Source organism: Oncorhynchus keta, chromosome 14 (genome assembly GCF_023373465.1).
Source record: "Oncorhynchus keta strain PuntledgeMale-10-30-2019 chromosome 14, Oket_V2, whole genome shotgun sequence".
Classification (NCBI taxonomy): Eukaryota; Metazoa; Chordata; class Actinopteri; order Salmoniformes; family Salmonidae; genus Oncorhynchus; species Oncorhynchus keta.
The window spans coordinates 68,915,528-68,934,425 of record NC_068434.1 but is presented as its reverse complement, the minus strand read 5'-3'; the positions used below and the strand labels follow the sequence as shown (position 1 = coordinate 68,934,425).

General features: G+C 41.6%; 1 protein-coding gene across 8 annotated transcripts in view; it reads right to left on the bottom strand.

The window, feature by feature from the left end:
• The window catches only part of LOC118393860 (hepatocyte nuclear factor 4-beta-like), a 45,900-nt gene extending 28,473 nt beyond the window's left edge, over positions 1-17,427 (bottom strand). For 2 of the 8 annotated variants that reach the window (XM_035787000.2, XM_035787005.2), the window contains exons 1-4: positions 17,233-17,425; positions 16,598-16,761; positions 6,432-8,803; positions 2,946-3,111 (exon numbers count right to left, since the gene is read on the bottom strand). In XM_035787000.2, coding sequence (XP_035642893.2) covers positions 2,946-3,111; positions 6,432-6,546 — 281 coding nt within the window. In that variant the 5' untranslated portion in view covers positions 6,547-8,803; positions 16,598-16,761; positions 17,233-17,425. The other 6 variants (XM_052462252.1, XM_035787001.2, XM_035787003.2 and 3 more) reach the window with 6 other exon arrangements.
• Positions 17,428-18,898: the final 1,471 nt, after the last annotated feature.

Below are 18,898 nucleotides of genomic sequence, written 5' to 3'. Positions count from 1 at the left end.
GAAACCAGGCTACCTAAATACGGTTCCCAATCAGAGACAACGAGAATCACCTGACTCTGATTGAGAACCGCCTCAGGCAGCCAAGCCTATACAACACCCCTAATCAGCCGCGATCCCAAATACTACAAACCCCAATACGAAAATACAATAACATAAACCCATGTCACACCCTGGCCTGACCAAATATAACGAAAACACAAAATACAATGACCAAGGCGTGACAGCTACTCGCTGTTTATTATCTATGCATAGTCACTTCACCCCCACCTACATGTACAAATTACCTCAACTAACCTGTACCCCCGCACACCGACTCGATGCCGGTGCCCCCTGTATATAGCCCCGTTATTGTTATTCTTATTGTGTTACTTTTTATTTTAGTCTACTTGGTAAATATTTTCTTAACTCTTCTTGAACTGCACTCTTGGTTAAGGGCTTGTAAGTAAGCATTTCACAGTAAAGTCTACACTTGCTGTATTCGGTGCATGTGACAAATAAAGTTTGATTTGAAAGGACACCCTATTTCCCCATTTAGTCACAGGTCAAAAGTAGCGCATTAAATGGGGATCTAGCCTGGTCTCAGACTAGACGTAACAGAGTAATTGTAAATCCGGGACACTGAAATTAGTATGATACAGTATGTTACATTCGGTATGCTTACGTAAGACAGATGGTTACTTAAAATAGGGTGGTTGGTCGAGGTGTATGGGTGGGTGTATAACGCAAACGTCTAGAAACCAATAGATTGCGAGTTTGAGTCTCATCACAGACAACTTTATCATTTGAGCTAATTAGCAACTTTAACTACTTACTACTTTTTAGCTACTTTGCAACTACTTAGCATGTTAGCGAACCCTTCCCATAACCCTTTCTGCTAACATTTCCCCTAACCCTAACCTTCATCCTTTTAGCTAACCCTTCCCCTAAACCTAGCCCTTTAACCTAGTCCTAAACTTAACCACCAAGTTGTAATTGGCCCGTGCAACCCAAGGCTTGATACCAGCATAAACAGAAACCCTCTTAAACCTAACCACCAACACCTAGCTTATGCTAACGGTAGCCACCTAGCCACCATAACATCTCATATATTTAGCAAATTCGTAACATATTGCACGTTTTGCAAATTCGTAACATATAATATGAATTGTAATTCGTAACATATATAATACTAAATGGGTGATGGACATCCACAAATGAATACATACAGTTGAAGTCGGAAGTTTACATACACTTAGGTTGGAGTCATTAAAACTCGTATTTCAACCACTCCACAAATTTCTTGTTAACAAACTATAGTTTTGGCAAGTCGGTTAAGACATCTACTTTGTGCATGACACAAGTAATTTTTCCAACAACTGTTTACAAACAGATTATTTCACTGTATCAAAATTCCAGTGGGTCAGATGTTTACATACACTAAGATGACTGTACCATTAAACATCTTGGCAAATTCCAGAAAAGGATTTCATGGCTTTAGAAGCTTCTGATAGGCTAATTGACATAATTTGAATCAATTGGAGGTGTACCTGTGGATGCATTTCAAGGCTTACCTTCTAGCAGTAGACCTCCATAAATCTGGTTCATCCTTGGGAGCAATTTCCAAATGCCTGAAGGTACCACGTTCATCTGTCCAAACAATAGTACGCAAGTATAAACACCATGGGACCACGCAGCTGTCATACCGCTTAGGAAGGAGACGCGTTCTGTCTCCTAGAGATGAACGTACTTTGGTGCGAAAAGTGAAAATCAATCCCAGAACAACAGCAAAGGACCTTGTGAAGATGCTGGAGGAAACAGGTACAAAAGTATCTATATCCACAGTAAAACGCGAAAGGCCGCTCAGCAAGGAAGAAGCCACTGCTCCAAAACCGCCATAAAAAAGCCAGACTACAGTTTGCAACTGCACATGGGGACAAAGATCATACTTTTTGGAGAAATGTCCTCTGATGAAACAAAAATAGAACTGTTTGGCCATAATGACCATTGCTATGTTTGGAGGAAAAAGGGAGAGGCTTGCAAGCCGGAGAACACCAACCATGAAGCACGGGGGTGGCAGCATCATGTTGTGTGGGTGCTTTGCTGCAGGAGGGACTGGTGCACTTCACAAAATAGATGGCATCATGAGGGCGGAAAATTATGTGGATATATTGAAGCAACATCTCAAGACATCAGTCAGGAAGTTAAAGCTTGGTCGCAAATGGGTCTTCCAAATGGACAATGACCCCAAGCATACTTCCAAAGTTGTGGCAAAATGGCTTAAAGACAACAAAGTCAAGGTATTGGAGTGGCCATCAGCAGAAAGCCCTGACCTCAATCCCATAGACAATTTGTGGGCAGAACTGAAAAAGCGTGTGAGCAAGGAGGCCTACAAACCTGACTCAGTTACACCAGCTCTGTCAGGAGGAAAGGGACAAAATTCACTCAACTTATTGTGGAAAGCTTGTTGAAGGCTACCCGAAACGTTTGACCCAAGTTAAACAATTTAAAAGCAATGCTACCAAATACTAATTGAGTCTATGCAAACTTCTGACCCACTGGGAATGTCAGAAATAAAAGCTGAAATAAATCACTCTCTATTATTCTGACATGTCACATTCTTAAAATAAAGTGGTGATCCTAACTAACCTAAGACAGGACATTTTTACTAGGATTAAAATGTCAGGAATTGTGAAAAACTGAGTTTAAATATATTTGGCTAAGGTGTATGTAAACTTCCGACTTCAACTGTACCATAGGAACCGAAACGTAACATATCATATTAAATGGAGTGCTGCGGATTTATTTACAGAATAATACGAAATGCTCTGAGAACAGGTTGGATCAGATAAAAAATGTTCAAAAAAATACAATAAAAAAAAATAAAAAATAGGGCAATATATTGTGAATAGGGTGTCATTTGAGATGTAGTCCTCTTTTTCAGTGACATGTGTGGTGATGAGTCTCACCTGCAGGTGTAGGCGTGGTTCTTCCTGACGCTCCTCCTGAAGAAGCCCTTGCAGCCGTCACAGCTGGAAGCACCGTAGTGTTTACCTGTGGCCCTGTCTGCACATATGGAACACACGCTCCCATTGGTCTGTGGCAGCAGAGGGGCAGGCTCCGGCATCATCAACTCTGTCAGTCAATCACAAGAAAATGATTGAGATTCATACACTACAGCACACTGGAGGTCTGGTGTGTAGCTACTGCATGTGTTCAATTAACTCTTGAGACTTGGGGAGAGACATGCGAGGATATATATTACTGATGACCTCAGGCTAACATTAGAAAGCTTTGGCGATGCACAATGGAATAGGGTCTTGTAGGACACTGTTCTACTTTTACAGAGCGCCCCCCATTGCTGATGAATAAGTAAACATCTCCGAGCCTTGCTAATAAGCCCCAACAGTGTCTGCAGAGAGCGGATCACTCAGCTGAGAGATTGTCAACACTGTGTGACAGCAGATAAGCACGATTACAGAGCGAATAATTAATCAACGCCATCATCAGCTAAGGTGATTAATGAATCCCTGTTCATTCCACCTCTGTGAAGGGTAATAACCTTGTGCTGCACATAAAAACACAACTTTCAAAGGCAGAAGTGTTGACTGTGCGCTTATAGGGCTGTAAGAACAACGGCAGAGTTGTGTTGTTCCCCAGGTCTGATGAGGTTTGGAGGGGGTAATAAAAGCAGGGTTATAGGTAGAGATATCACTGCTGTATGTTACTGCCAGACTCACAGGCCCTCAGAGGACCACTGCTGCTTATTACTCAGAGGAAGAGGAAACTCCCCATTTAATTAAAGCAGATTCAGGTCAGTGGCAAAGACAAGTCCACTGGCTAATTTTACACTGGGAGCTCCATTTTAATTCAATCTCCCTCAGTGTTGCTCTAAATTGTGTCCTGTCAGTGTTCGATCGCTGCAGGATTGTCTCTCTTAAAACCACTGACCGTCAAATATACTTTGTTGGTGTAGTGTTTGTGCAGTCACAGGGACAATGCCCCCAGGCTGTAATGTGGTCCTTCTGTAGCTCAGTTGGTAGAGCATGGCGCTTTACGCCAGGGTAGTGGGTTCGATTCCCGGGACCACCCATACGTGGAATGTATGCACACATGACTGTAAGTCGCTTTGGATAAAAGCGTCTGCTAAATGGCATTTATTATTATTATTATTATTAATGTATTTAAATTGCACACTTAGAGTTGGGAGACTGAGCAGCCAGGGATAACAATTTAACATGGAGACTGCTTTCTGTGGTCAAAGATCAGTTCGATTGAATTAAGAGATTAGAATACATCTGCCACACAGCTATCTGCCTTGGAGAGCAGTCTGCTGGTAAAGCATCTCCTTAAAAGTGCCAAAGAAAGGACCTGATTCAGCAGAACAGACTCCTAATGATGATAATGATAAATTAAAATTAGATTATAAGGGAAAGCAGAAGGAGGTCTTCAGATCACTCTCAGTATTGCCGGGAGTAATGACCGTTGTATTCACAGCATTTTGTGGAATGAGAGCTGATGTCATTGTATCCATGCCATGAGAAAATGGTCTTACAAATTCCTATGTGAACCCTTTGGAATTACCTGGTATTTCTGCATAAATTAGTCATACAATTTGATCTGATCTTCATCTTAGGTCACAACAATAGACCAATAGACAAACACAGTGTGCTTAAACTAATAACACACAAGTTATTGTATTTTTCTTGTCTATATTGAATACATAATTTAACATGCACAGTGTAGGGTGGGAAAAGTATGTGAAACCCTAGGCTAATGACTTCTCCAAAAGCTAATTTAAGTCAGGAGTCAGCTAAACTGGAGTACAAACAAAGAGATGAGATTGGAGATGATGGTTAAAGCTGCCCTACCCTAAAAAAAAAAAAAACTCACAAAAATTTGAGTTTGCTATTCACAAAAAGCATTGCCTGATGTGAACCATGCCTTGAACAAAAGAGATCTCAGAAGACCTAAGATTAAGAATTGTTGACTTGCATAAAGCTGGAAAGGGTTACAAAAGTATCTCTAATAGCCTTGATGTTCATCAGTCCACGGTAAGACAAATTGTCTGTAAATGGAGCAAGTTCAGCACTGTTGCTACTCTCCCTAGGAGTGGCCGTCCTGCAAAGATGACTGCAAGAGCACAGTGCAGAATGCACAATGAGGTTAAGAAGAATCCTTGTGTCAGCTAGAGACTTACAGAAATCTCTGGAACGTGCTAACGTCTCTGTTGACTTGTCCATGATACGTAATTCACTAAACAAGAATGTTGTTCATGGGAGGACACCACGGAAGAAGCCACTGCTGTCCAAATAAAACATTGCTGCACGTCGGAAGTTCGCAAAATAACACCTGGATTTTCCACAGCCCTTCTGGCAAAATATTCTGTGGACAGATTAAGCTAAAGTTGAGTTGTTTGGAAGGAACACACGACACTGTGTGGAGAAAAAAAGGCACATCACACCAACATCAAAACCTCATCCCAACTGTAAAGTATGGTGGAGGGAGCATCATGGTTTGGGGCTGCTTTGCTGCCTCAGGGCCTGGACAGCTTGCTATCAGACGGAAAAATGAATTCCCAAGTTTTCAGAATACAAGGCTATCTGTCTGCCAATTGAAGCTCAACAGAAGTTGGGTGATGCAACAGGACAACGACCCAAAACACAGAAGTAAATCAACAATAGAATGGCTTCAACAGAAGAAAATATGCCTTCTGGAGTGGCCCAGTCAGAGTCCTGACCTCAACCCGATTTAAAATGCTGTGGCATGACCTCGAGTGGTTCACACCAGACATCCTAAGAATATTGCTGAACTGAAAGTTTTGTAAAGATGAATGGTCCAAAATTTCTCCTGACCATTGTGCAGGTCTGATCCGCAACTACAGAAAACTTTTGGTTGAGTTCATTGCTGCCAAAGGAGGGTCAACCAGTTATTAAATACAAGGGTTCACATACTTTTCCCACTCTGCACTGTGAATGTTTACACGGTGTGTTCAATAAAGACATGAAAACGTATAATTGTTTGTGTGTTATTAGTTTAATTAGTAGTTTAAGCAGACTGTGTTTGTCTATTGTTGTGACTCAGATCAAATGTAATGACAAATCTATGCAGAAATACAGGTAATTCCAAAGGGTTCACATACTTTTTCTTGCCAAAGTACATTGTAAAGTGCTGAGAGTACTTTTTAAAACCATATTCTTCCAAGGGCACTGTGTCTTATGCAAGCCCCCACCCCTCCCATCTGAATGGAAAGAACAGGTTTTAAAAAGTTACCAAGATCTACTCATGAATTTGAACCTATAAAAATGAATGGATATTCAATTTTTTATATTATTTGAATGTCCTCTGAATATCATATAAACCCCCTCAAATGTCAGACCAGTGTTTTGGTATTGTTGTGCATCAGTCTATGAGTGAAAGACAGACAGGTAAAGGTGTCATTATACCAGACGTACCCGTCTCTACAGGAAAGACCCTGAGGTTGTCAAACTCCAGCATGGTGTAGGAGGGATCAAGGGTGGTGCTGTAGTCTGTGGAGTCCAGATGCAGCACATTCCCTGACAGCTTCATGGTTCTGGTCACTGCTTCAGGAGGCCACACTAGGCCCAAATAAAAGTCTGATTTATATGAGCAAAGGAACCAGAACAGGCTGCTGCACGACCTTCCTCTTCAGTTCACCACTCTGTTCCAAAATTACCCACTATTTCAGCGCAATCACTTAATTCCTCTGTGTCTTCCTGATTGTCTAGCTCAGGTAAATCAATGTGTTGTCATTCTGTGTGACGCTGCTATTCCTCCACTCGTCACAGGCCTCCAAAGTCCTGGTTCCTGTCCTGTGCTGATGTTTTCCTTGGCCCAGTGAATCATGTGTACCTTTTAGATTATTCCTTTTCTCATCCCAGTATTCCTGGCAGGCAATTCTTACTCAGGTTGTATAACAGAACAAGTTATCCAGTATGCATTTAGCTGGTAGCTAATGTTCCAGATCAGTGTGACAGATCCCAAACGGCCTTCTAAAGGAGGGAAATAGAGACACTGAGATTTGGCCCACTGTTTGTTTGCGACTCTCTTATCAGAGTAGAGTATAATAAAGGTGAGGGTTCAGATGTAGGCAGGTAAACATGACTCACTGGGAAGAGAAAAAAACAGCCAAAACAGTCAAGGAGCTACCTTATCTTAATCACTTTTACAGCTGAGGAAAAAAGGTACAGCAAAAACTAAAGTATATGACCAGATCAAAGGTCATCATTACAGTGTGTTATCAGTTACTGCAGGTCAGTTGAGAATTCAAGGTATTTCAGTACCGCTGATCAATGTTTGATATTTGTAATTTCAGTAGACTTCTATGGACAAAAGATGCCCGATTCTCAAGTTTGAGTATTATTGTAACTGGATGGGAGAGAGTGGCATATTTCACCACTGGGGGCAGAGTTTGCTAGTTCAACCGGTCTGCACTCTACTCTGTTTCACAACGGGGAGGGGCTTCTTTCTTCACCTTTGCCCATGTGGGGAGCATGCCATCAGCTGCTTGGAGGTATTGATCAGAGGTAGAGTGATAACGTGTTTGCAAATAAAACTATACCTCCCCTGGCCCCTTCATACAGATAGTGAATGCACTGTAGATAGCCTCTCTGACTTGTCTACATAAACCACAGGTTCAAAGCAGTGGAGGGTCATCTATGTCAAGCTACAATATAGTGACATTAGCCTCTTCACAAAGACACTTTGTGGTCTATCTACTGTTCTAGTAATGGAGTAACAATAATATAAAGCACCATATTAACAATCATATCATATTGTTTTTAGATTAGGAAAAAAAATGCCTATTGAGTTCATAATGTGAAACAAAGCAGTGAACAGTAAAGTCCAACATGTATTTTTCAGTTTGCATCCCAAAATGGACAGAGATCTCATATTAATGTCCTTCATTTTTAATAGAGTAAATTCCCAGACATCTATAAAAATGGCCGTCTGGGTTGAAGAACTAAAAAAAATAAAAAAATATGAGCCAAATCCTGTTTGTGCAAGAAATCAATAGTATGTATTATATTAGAACTGAACAATAAAATCAATAGTCTTATATTATAACTGAACAAATTGAGAATGCTAATGTTAACATTACCTCCACATCAGTAGAGGCTGCTGAGGGGAGAATGGCTTATAATAATAGCTGGAATGGAGTAAATCAAATGCTATCAACCACATGGAAACCACATTGTTGATGTGTTTGATAGCATTCCATTGACTCCATTCCAGACATTATTATGAGACATCCTCCCCTCAACAGCCTCCACTGCTCCACATGGCAGAGACGATATGATGACAAGTTTATACAGTTTAGAGTGCATTCAATACACTAGCAAACTTCTCAGCTCCCCCACTGACATACCATAGTCATACTGGGGCCATTTTACCCTTCCTGGGCTGGGACACTTCCTGGCCATCTGCAGAGGAGTCAGATGTGCGGATCCGCAGAATATTCTGGACCATCAGTATGTGAGACATTGTGTTTAGGCTAAAGTATAGGAGAGAGTGAGGAGTTTCGAAAGAATGAAAGACAGAAATGTGAACGTGGCCATATGATTTTTACAAATTATATGTCAGACTACATATGAGCTTTATCCAGGAGCGATATCCATCATGCTTTGGTGTAATGGGATTTCCTGGGTGAGCAGGTCTCCTTCCCTGAATGTCACGCTAGGCCGCAGGTCAGACCTCCCCTGGCAGTGGCTCGCTCTCTCTCATGCTGCAGCTTTGTTAAGGTGATTGATAGCTCATAAAAACCTGTCAGTCACGGCAGGATGAAGGCAGAATGGTCCTTGGTGCCCTGTAAAATTATATCAGATCCAGATTAAAAATTATACTTCAATTTAGATTATCTTGCTAAAGCATTGTAGTGTTCACAACTTGTATTACACAAAAAAAAAAATCACACCCATTGACTTTTCCCACAATTTGTTGTGTTACAGCCTGAATTTAAAATGGATCAAAATGTAGGTTATTTTTCACAATAGCCGATCATGTCAAAGTGTAATTATGACTTTCAAAATGTTTACTAATGTATAAAACATTTAAATCTGAAATGTTTTGAGTCAATAAAAATAAACAAAAATAGAACTGTTTGGCCATAATGACCATTGTTATGTTTGGAGGAAAAAGGGGGAGGCTTGCAAGCCGAAGAACACCATCCCAACCGTGAAGCACGGGGTGGCAGCATCATGTTGTGGGGGTGCTTTGCTGCAGGAGGGACTTGCGCACTTCACAAAATAGATGGCATCATGAGAAGAAAAATTATGGGGATATATTAAAGCAACATCGCAAGACATCAGTCAGGAAGTTAAAGCTTGGTCACAAATGAGTCTTCCAAATGGACAATGACTCCAAGCATGCTTCCAAAGTTGTGGAAAAATGGCTTAAGGACAACAAAGTCAAGGTATTGGAGTGGCCATCACAAAGCCCTGACCTCAATCCTATAGAAAATGTGTGGGCAGAACTGAAAAAGCATGTGCGAACAAGGAGGCCTACAAACCTGACTCAGTTACACCAGCTCTGTCAGGAGGAACGGGCCAGAATTCACCCAAATTATTGTGGGAAGTTTGTGGAAGGCTACCCGAAATGTTTGTCCCAAGTTAAACAATTTAAAGGCAATGCTACCAAATACTAATTGAGTGTATGTCAACTTCTGACCCACTGGGAATGTGATGAAAGAAATAAAAGCTGAAATAAATATATCTCTCTCTCTTATTACTCTGACATTTCACATTCTTAAAATAAAGTTGTGATCCTAGCTGACCTAAGACAGGACATTTTTACTAGGATTACATTTCAGGAATTGTGAAACTGAGTTTAAATGTATTTGGCTAAGGTGTATGTGTATGCCACTTTATTTTAAGAATGAAATGTCAGAATAATAGTAGGGAGGGTTTTAATTTATTTGTACTATTTTCTACATTGTAGAATAATAGTGAAGACAACAAAACTATGAAATAACACATATGGAATCATGTAGTCACCAAAAACAAGTGTTAAACAAATCAAAATATATTTTATATTCTTCAAAGTAGCCACCCTTTGCCTTGAGAGTTTTGCACACTCTTGGCATTCTCTCAACCAGCTTCATAAGGCCGTCACCTGGAATGCATTTCAATTAAGAGGTGTGCCTTGTTAAAAGTTCATTTGTGGAATTTCTTTCCTTAATGCATTTGAGCAAATCAGTCGTGTTGTGACAAGGTCGGGGTGGTATTCAGAATATAGCCCTATTTGGTAAAATACCAAATCCATATTACAGCAAGAATAGGTCAAATAAGCAAAGAGAAACAACAGTCCATTATTTTAAGACATGAAGGTCAGTCAATCCTGAAAATTTCAAGAACTTTTCATGTTTCTTCAATTGGAGTCACAAAAACCATCAAGTGCTATGCTGAAACTGGCTCACATGATGACCGCCACAGGAAAGAAGACCCCGAGTTACCTCTGCTGCAGAGGATAAGTTCATCAGAGTTACCAGACTCAGAAATTTCAGCCCGAATAAACGCTTCAAGAGTTCAAGTAACAGACCCATTTCAACAGCAACTGTTCAGAGGAGACTGCCTGAATCAGGCCTTCATGGTCAAATTGCTGCAAAGGAACCACTACGAAAGGACACCAATAAGAAGAAGAGACTTGCTTGGGCCAAGAAATACAAGCAATGGACATTAGACCGGTGGAAATCTGTCCTTTGGTCTGATGAGTCCAAATGTTTTATTTTTCGTTCCAACCGCCATGTCTCTGCGTGACGCAGAGTAGATGAACAGATGATCTCCGCATGTGTGGTTCCCACTGTGAAGCATGGAGGAGGAGGTATGACGGTGCTTTGCTGGTGAACTGTCAGTGATTTATTCAGAATTCATGGCACACTTAACCAGCATGGCTACCACAGCATTCTGCAGCGATACACCATCCCATCTGGTTTGCACTTAGTGGGACATTTGTTTTTCAACAGGACAATGACCCAAAACACACCTCCAGGCTGTTTAAGGGATATTTGACCAAGGAGAGTGATGGAGTGCTGCATCAGATGACCTGGCCTCTATAATCACCTGACCTCAACCCAATTGAGATGGTTTGGGATGAGTTGGACCGCAGAGTGAAGTAAAAACAGCAAAAACGTGCTCACTATGTGTGAACTCATTCAAGACTTTTCGAAAAGCATTCCAGGTGAAGCTGGTTGAGAGAATGCCAAGAGTGTGCAAAGCTGTCATCAAGGCAAAGGGTGGCTACTTTGAAGAATCCAAAATAATGTTAACACTTTGTTGGTTACTACATGATTCCATATGTGTTATTTCATAGATTTGATGTGTTCACTATTGTTCTACAATGTAGAAAATTGTAAAAAATAAAGAAAACCCTTAAATGAGTAGGTGTCCAACCTTTTGACTGGTACTAATATATATATATATATATATATAAATAAAAGTATGTGGACACCCCTTCAAATGTGTGGATTCTGCAATTTCAGCCTCACCCGTTGCTGACCGGTGTATAAAATCGAGCACACAACCATGCAAATCTCCAGAGACAAATATTGGCATTGGAATGGCCTTACTGAAGAGCTCAGTGACTTTCAACGTGCCAAAGTCATAGGATGCCACCTTTCCAACAAGTTAGTTGGTCAAATATCTGTCCTGCTACAGCTGCCAGTCAACTGTAAGTTGTGAAGTGGAAACGTTTAGGAGCAACAACGATTCAGCCATGAAGTGGTCACACAAGCCCACAGAACGGGACGGTAAAAATAGTCTGTCCTTGGTGACAGCACTCACTACAGAGTTCCAAACTGCCTCTGGAAGCAACGTCAGCACAATAACTGTTTGTCGGGAGCTCTGTGAAATGGGTTTCCATGGCTGAGCAGCCCCATACAATCCTAAGATCACCATGCGCAATGCCAAGCATAGGATGGCTTTGTGTAAAGCTCGCCACCACTGGACTCCGGAGCAGTGGAAACGTGTTCTCTGGAGTGATGAATCACGCTTCACCATCTGGCTGTTCGATGGACAAATCTGGGTTTGGAAGATGCCAGTAAAACGCATGGTTCGGGCTAGGCCTCTTAGTTCCAGTGAAGGGAATTTTAACACAACAGCATACAATTGCATTCTAGACAATTCTGTGGCAACAGTTTGGGGAAGCTCCTTTCCTGTTTCAGCATGACAATACTCCCATGCAAAAAGCGAGGTCCATACAGAAATGGTTTGTCAAGATCGGTGTGGAAGATCTTGACTGGCCTGCAGAGAGCTCTGACCTAAACCCCATTTAACACCTTGGAATGCCAACTGCGAGCCAGGCCCAACATCAGTGCCCAACCTCACTAATGCTCTTGTGGCTGAATGGAAGAAAATCCCAGCAGAAATGTTCCAACACCTAGTGGAAAGCCTTCCCAGAGGAGTGGAGGCTGTTATAGCAGCAAAGGGGGGACCTATTCCATATTAATGCCCATGATTTTGGATTGAGATGTTCGACGAGCAGATGCCCATATACTTTTGGTCATGTAGTGTGTGTGTATATAAATATATTTATTTACATCTCAGGGTAGCCTAGTGGTTAGAGTGTTGGACTAATAACCGAAAGGTTGCAAGTTCAAATCCCAGAGCTTACAAGGTACAAATCTGTTCTGCCCCTGAACAGGCAGGTAACCCACTGTTCCTAGGCTGTCATTGAAAATAAGAATTTGTTATTAAATGACTTGACTAGTTAAATAAAAGGTTAAATATATAAATAAAATGTATACATACATACACACACACATACAGTTAACTTGGGAATTATTCAGACCCCTTGACTTTTTCCACATTTTGTTGGAAAAAGTTAAGTTACAGCCTTATTCTACAATTGATTAAATATTTTTCCCATCAATCTACACACAGTACCACATAATAAAAAAATAGGTTTGTAGAAATTTCAGCAAATGTATACAAAATAAAAAAACAGAAATACCTCATTTACATGAGTATTCAGACTCTTTGCTATGAGATGTTACCATTGATCATCCTTGAGATGTTTCTACAACTTGGAGTCCACCTGTGGTAAATTCAATTGATTAGGAAATTTGGAAAGGCATACACCTGGCTCGATAAGGTTCCACAGTTGACTGTGCATGTCAGAGCAAAAACCAATGTCATGAGTTGGGGTGGGCATTTCTATGATGTTATCTCTATGTTTTGGCCGTGTATGGTTCTCAATCAGGGACAGCTGTCTATCATTGTCTCTGATTGGGAACCATACTTAGGTGCCTTTTTTCCCCACCTGTCTCGGTGTGAAGTTTACTTTCTTTATGGCACTTTGCCTTTGAGCTTCACGGTTTGTTTTCGTATTGTTTATTGTTTTGTTGGCGTCCTTTTGATCATTAAAAGATATTGTACGCTCACCACGCTGCACATTGGTCCTCTCCTTCAAACAGCCGTGACAACCAAGCCATGAAGTCGAAGGAACTGTCCTTAGAGCTCAGAGACAGGAATGTGTCGAGGCACAGATCTCGGGAAGGTTAACAAAATAAATCTCTGCAGCATGGAAGGTCCCCAAGAACACAGTGGCCTCCATCATTCCTAAAATGGAAGAAGTTTGGAACCACCTAGACTCTTCCTAGAGCTAGCTGCCCAGCCAAACGGAGCAGTCGGAGGAGAAGAGCCCTGGTCAGGGAGGTGACCAAGAAGCCGATGGTCACTCTGACAGAGCTCCAGAGTTCCTCTGTGGAGATGGGAGAACCTTCCAGAAGGACAACCACCTCTGCAGCACTCCACCAATCAGGCCTTTATGGTAGAGAGGCCAGACGGAAGCCACTCCTCAGCAAAAGGCACATAGGTGCCTGTTGGCAAACTGTCATGTAAGGACTCTCAGACCATGAGAAACAAGATTCTCTGGTCTGAAGAAACCAAGAATGAACTCTTTGTCTGGAATGCCAAGCGTCAAGTCTGGAGGAAACCTGGCACCATCCCTACAGTGAAGCATAGTGGTGGCAGCATCATGCTGTGGGGATGTTTTTCAGCAGAAGGGACTTGGAGACTCGTCAGGATCGAGGGACAGATGAACAAAGCAAAATACAGAGAGATCCTTAGTGAAAACCTGCTCCAGAGTGCTCATGACCTCAGACTGGGGCGAAGGTTCACCTTCCAACAGGACAACGACCCCAAGCACACAGCCAAGACAACGCAGGATCAGCTTCGGGGACAAGTTTCTGAATGTCATCGAGTGGCCCAGCCAGAGCCCGGAACTGAACATCTCTGGAAAGACCGAACATCTCTGGAGAGCCCTGAAAATAGCTGTGCAGCAAAGCTCCCCATCCAACCTGACAGAGCTTGAGAGGATCTGCTGAGAAGAATGGGAGACACTCCCCAAATACAGGTGTGCCAAGCTTGTAGCGTCATACCCAAGAAGAAGAGGCTGTAATCGCTGCTAAAGGTGCTTCAACCATGCACTGAGTAAAGGGTCTGAATATTTATGTAAATGTAATATTTTATTTTTTATACATTTGCAAAAATGTATAAAAATGTGTTTTGATTTGTCATTATGTGGTAGTGTGTAGTTTGAGGGGGGAAAACAATTTAATCAATTTTAGGGTAAGGCTGTAACCTAAAAAAAAATGTGGAAAAAGTCAAGGGGTCTGAATACTTTCTGAACGCACCATTTATGTGTGTGTAATCCCACTGGGCATAGTCTACTCCACGTTGGTAATTTCATTGAAATGACATGTAAACAACATTTGTTCAACAAGTGTGTGTACACAGTGGGATGTTATCTATAGTAGGCCTGGATAGAAAATCAGTAGCTACATTTGTTTGGATCCATCACAACAACCCAATGTCACAAACATAAATGTTTTACTATAAAGAGAATGAATGCAGTTTAAGATTTGTTATTGGAACTCAATGTTATGGTCCGATGGAGCGCAGGAGACTAAAAAAAGGCTGATCCTCACTCTGACCAGCAGGGAGAGACAGAGTACAGAGTATCAGTCAAGACTCAGCTCGAAAGAGGCCACAGACACAGGCTGAATCTAAAGCTGAATCACACTGACACTCACTGTCTCACACACTTTTGGTTTTGAGGCTTTATACAGCACAGAGAACTATGTCTAAGAGAAAGCGTCTTTACGTGAAGACCAAAGTGACTTAGGATCCTTGTTCAACATACTCCCGTTATATTAGAGAGAATTAGGTATTGCGGACTGTGCTGATCTATGAGGTGAAACTTGTCAAAATCTTTGCATTTACTCTCTACAGGTGTGTTGAAGGTAGTTCTGCCTATCCGTCTATCTGGAGAGAGGTCTGATTGACGATAGGCAGAAACATTTCAGGCCTGTGATTTGGGAGGGTCAAGTGTGGAGAGCAGCATAATTGGTCTTGGCCACAACTCTGCACAGTCAGTCACACTGTTGAAGGGTAATGCAGGTTGGACTATTAAGCCAACATAAATAAATAATGGCACCGGCACCTCTAAGTGAGTGGGAGTCGGAAACTTTTAGCAGTGCATTTCTAATTTCCTTGTCAGGGTGAGTCAAATTAAAATCAACTTTTGATCTGAATCATTTACTTGGATGGCTGGCTAAGATGTACAATAAACACACACGCACAGCAGGGCACTTGGCTGGAAAGTGTACCTTACATCTCCTGGGTGAGGCAGGGTCAGATGATTCTAAATCAATGAGGTCTCCCTCTCTCCAGTTGGCCGTAGCTACTAGAACCCCCCCCCCCCCATCTGTGTCTGGACTGTGACCGGGTGAGAATTCAAAGGACCGGCAAGATAGACAAACACATCAGCCATATAATACATTCAGAATTACTGAATTTGAAATGTAAAACATTTAGACATTAATTTCTACCATATTTTTAAACCATGCAAGGGCTAATATTATATTTCTTTGCACACAGCAACATTCCTGCTGAAGCCCTCTAATAGGAGCAGAATAACTAGACTATATGAGAGATGGGAGCAGGTGCAGGTACTGAGGTAGGGACTTCGGTATTCATAAGCACTGTAACATTCCCTGGCCATTCATTACAACTAGGGGAAAAAATACAACTGTCCCCCAGCCCCAATCACTCATGTTGCCCCCCTCTCACCCACTCCACAACTTTCACTCGTCACTGTCTGCAAGTCACTGCCACCTCTGTTCCCTGAGCAATACCCGGTCTGACCTGCACTAGCCTAAATAATTAATGTTATTCTTGAATTACAATGGAGGTATTCCTGTACTTATTACCCCATAGCAGAGAGAGGGGCCATGCAGCAGGCCAGGTATGACTGGTTCAAATGGCAGCTATGTTGATGCATTCTGAAGACAAATTTCAATGGGGCGTGATGGTAGGATTTCAGTGGTCTGTCCAGCTAAAGGTTGAGATGTTTGTCTAAGTGAACCTGCCTGTACTGATAAGAACCCATCCCCCCATCTGAATACCAACCCCATGCAGAAATACCCCGAGACCAGCATGTTCCCCATTAGAAAAAAATGAAAGTACAGTCTTTGTAGTTTGATTCCAAAAAGGGGGGTGAAATAAAAAAGCAGCAAAAATGGGTTATAAAAGCATGGCAGGCATATGATTTAGTGAGGCAATAAAAATGAAAAGGTGACCATTCATCATAGCGGCTAGCTCACCGGGAGAGGGGCTGTCACAGACACGCCAAGTCCGGGAGCCGGTTCCGACAGAGCCTCCAATCACCCCCAAAACCTGCTTGGCCCGATGGCTTTTCCAGATGAGTACAGATGGACGGAGGATGGAGTGCACTGGGTCCCTGGCCCTGTTCACCATCACCACTGTGCTGAGAGAGGAGAGGAGGCAGGGAGAGGAGGGGCAGATGTAATGCATTGTGATGAACAGAATATAACCAAATAACACAAGGAACAACGCCAGCAGTGGGAGAATGGGGGAAAGGCCCTCTGCTGGCAAGATCAGAGCTGTACCTACTGATTAAACCCGGGATAGGGTTGGAGCCTGGAGTGTTTTGGTGCTCTAAACATTTGAATGAGGGCTTCTGAGAGGACAGAATATATGTATTATTTAGATGAACCTACCTGCTGCCTGTCTCACTCTAATCCAGTAAACCTACCAATGTAAACTGCTGTGCACATGGGCGAAAATACAGAAGTGTGGCCTAATACATGTTCAATAATGGATCTCCTTACAAGTAAATTCCCCAAAAATATTTGATTGAAATTAAACCTGAGAATGTATTGCCAGGTCTAGCGCTTCTATCAGAGTATAATCAACCACATTTGGAAAACCTTCTTACCTGGTTTCTCCCTTGGCATTGTGCAATCTATCGATAATTAACAAGATAATTAACACATGACTCAACGATTCTCTTTAGCTCCACAACATCCATGTAAAATTACTACTGAACAATCAACAGCACCTGGAGCGTTTATCAAACGCGCGCACGCACCGCACCTTCCTTTGAATTTTTTTACCGCGTTTAGGCATTGCCTTGCGCTGTAATCACCTGACGGCAATAAAATGAATTCAGTAGTGATGGGCATTCGAGTCTTTTCAGTGAACTCGCTCATTTTGCTCCGTTCAGCGAAAAGAGACATTCATTTAGCTCCCAAAACGGCTCTTCGTTCAGTAGTTAACTAAAGTTTACAATTGCCTGTCTTTATGTCAAATCGTGACATGTGAGTTCAAATATTTTTTTTACCTGAACAAATTATTAGATGACTTAAAAAAATAAAAATCGAAAAAAAATGAATGTACTGCAAAAATGTGTGTGAACCAAAAAAAGGCTCGCTCCTCACTATCTATTGTTCCTGCAGTGAGGATTTACAATCTTCAGAGAATTATTTGTATTATTTAATCTGTCTGACTCTGGAGCTCAAAAAGCAGTTGTTGGCTATGCAAATCACGGGGCCAAATGAATACTCTTTCACAGATGCGATTCGGTTCCCGACGTTCACCAAAAAGGGCCGGTCAAAAAGAGCCGCTGGTTCGCTATCATTCAGTAACAACATGGTGATGAAAGTAGGCTAGATAGCTCTCTACATTTATTAACCATTACATTTGTTAAACATGACAAAGACATGTTGGACATTCATTAAACAGAAAAAAATACAGTATTTTCTGCTGCATTGTGTTTGATAAAACTATTAATTATGAGGGGCTACTTATCATTCACATGTAGGCTAATGCATATAATAATGTTACATTGTTGCGGTTATAACCACAGGCTCATAAATATATTCACCTAAAACAAGTTGCAGTATATGTCTCATGAAAGGAAGCAAAACATCTTAGTAGGCCTAGTGGAGTGTCTGTGTCCATGCCTGGGTGCCATCTCTCTCAGTCAACTCTAGCCAATCTCAGTCTAGGATTAAAATCCTGGTGAACATTCTGTGCATAATTTGTTACACAACCTGGACTCAGGGGTAGACATAACATAGTACATGCAAATCCGATAAACTCCAATTAGAATGATATGTATTAGTTTCGTATTGTATGTATTCATTTGTGGATGTCCATCCTCCATTTCTTATTATATTTTACAAATAACAATGTGTATGATATGTTAGGAATTGCAATTCATACAATATGTCACAAATATGCAAAATGTATGATATGTTACGAATTCCAATTTGTTGTGGCTAACGTTAGCTAGGTGGCTGGGTGGGTAATGCTAACTTTAGCAAGGTGTCTAATGTTAGCAAAGCTAGGAGTTAGGGTTAAGGTTAGGGGAAGGGTTAGCTAACATGCTAAGTAGTAGCAAAGAAGCAAAATATTTGTTAGTAGTTGCAAAGTTGCTAATTAGTTAAAATGCTAAAGTTGTCCGTGATGAGATTCTAACACGTAACCGTCGGATTGCTAAACGTTCGCGTTATATGCCCACCTGCCCCCACCTCACCCCGACCACCCACCCTACCTACCTTCTGTCTTATGTAATTATACCAAATGTAACATATCATACT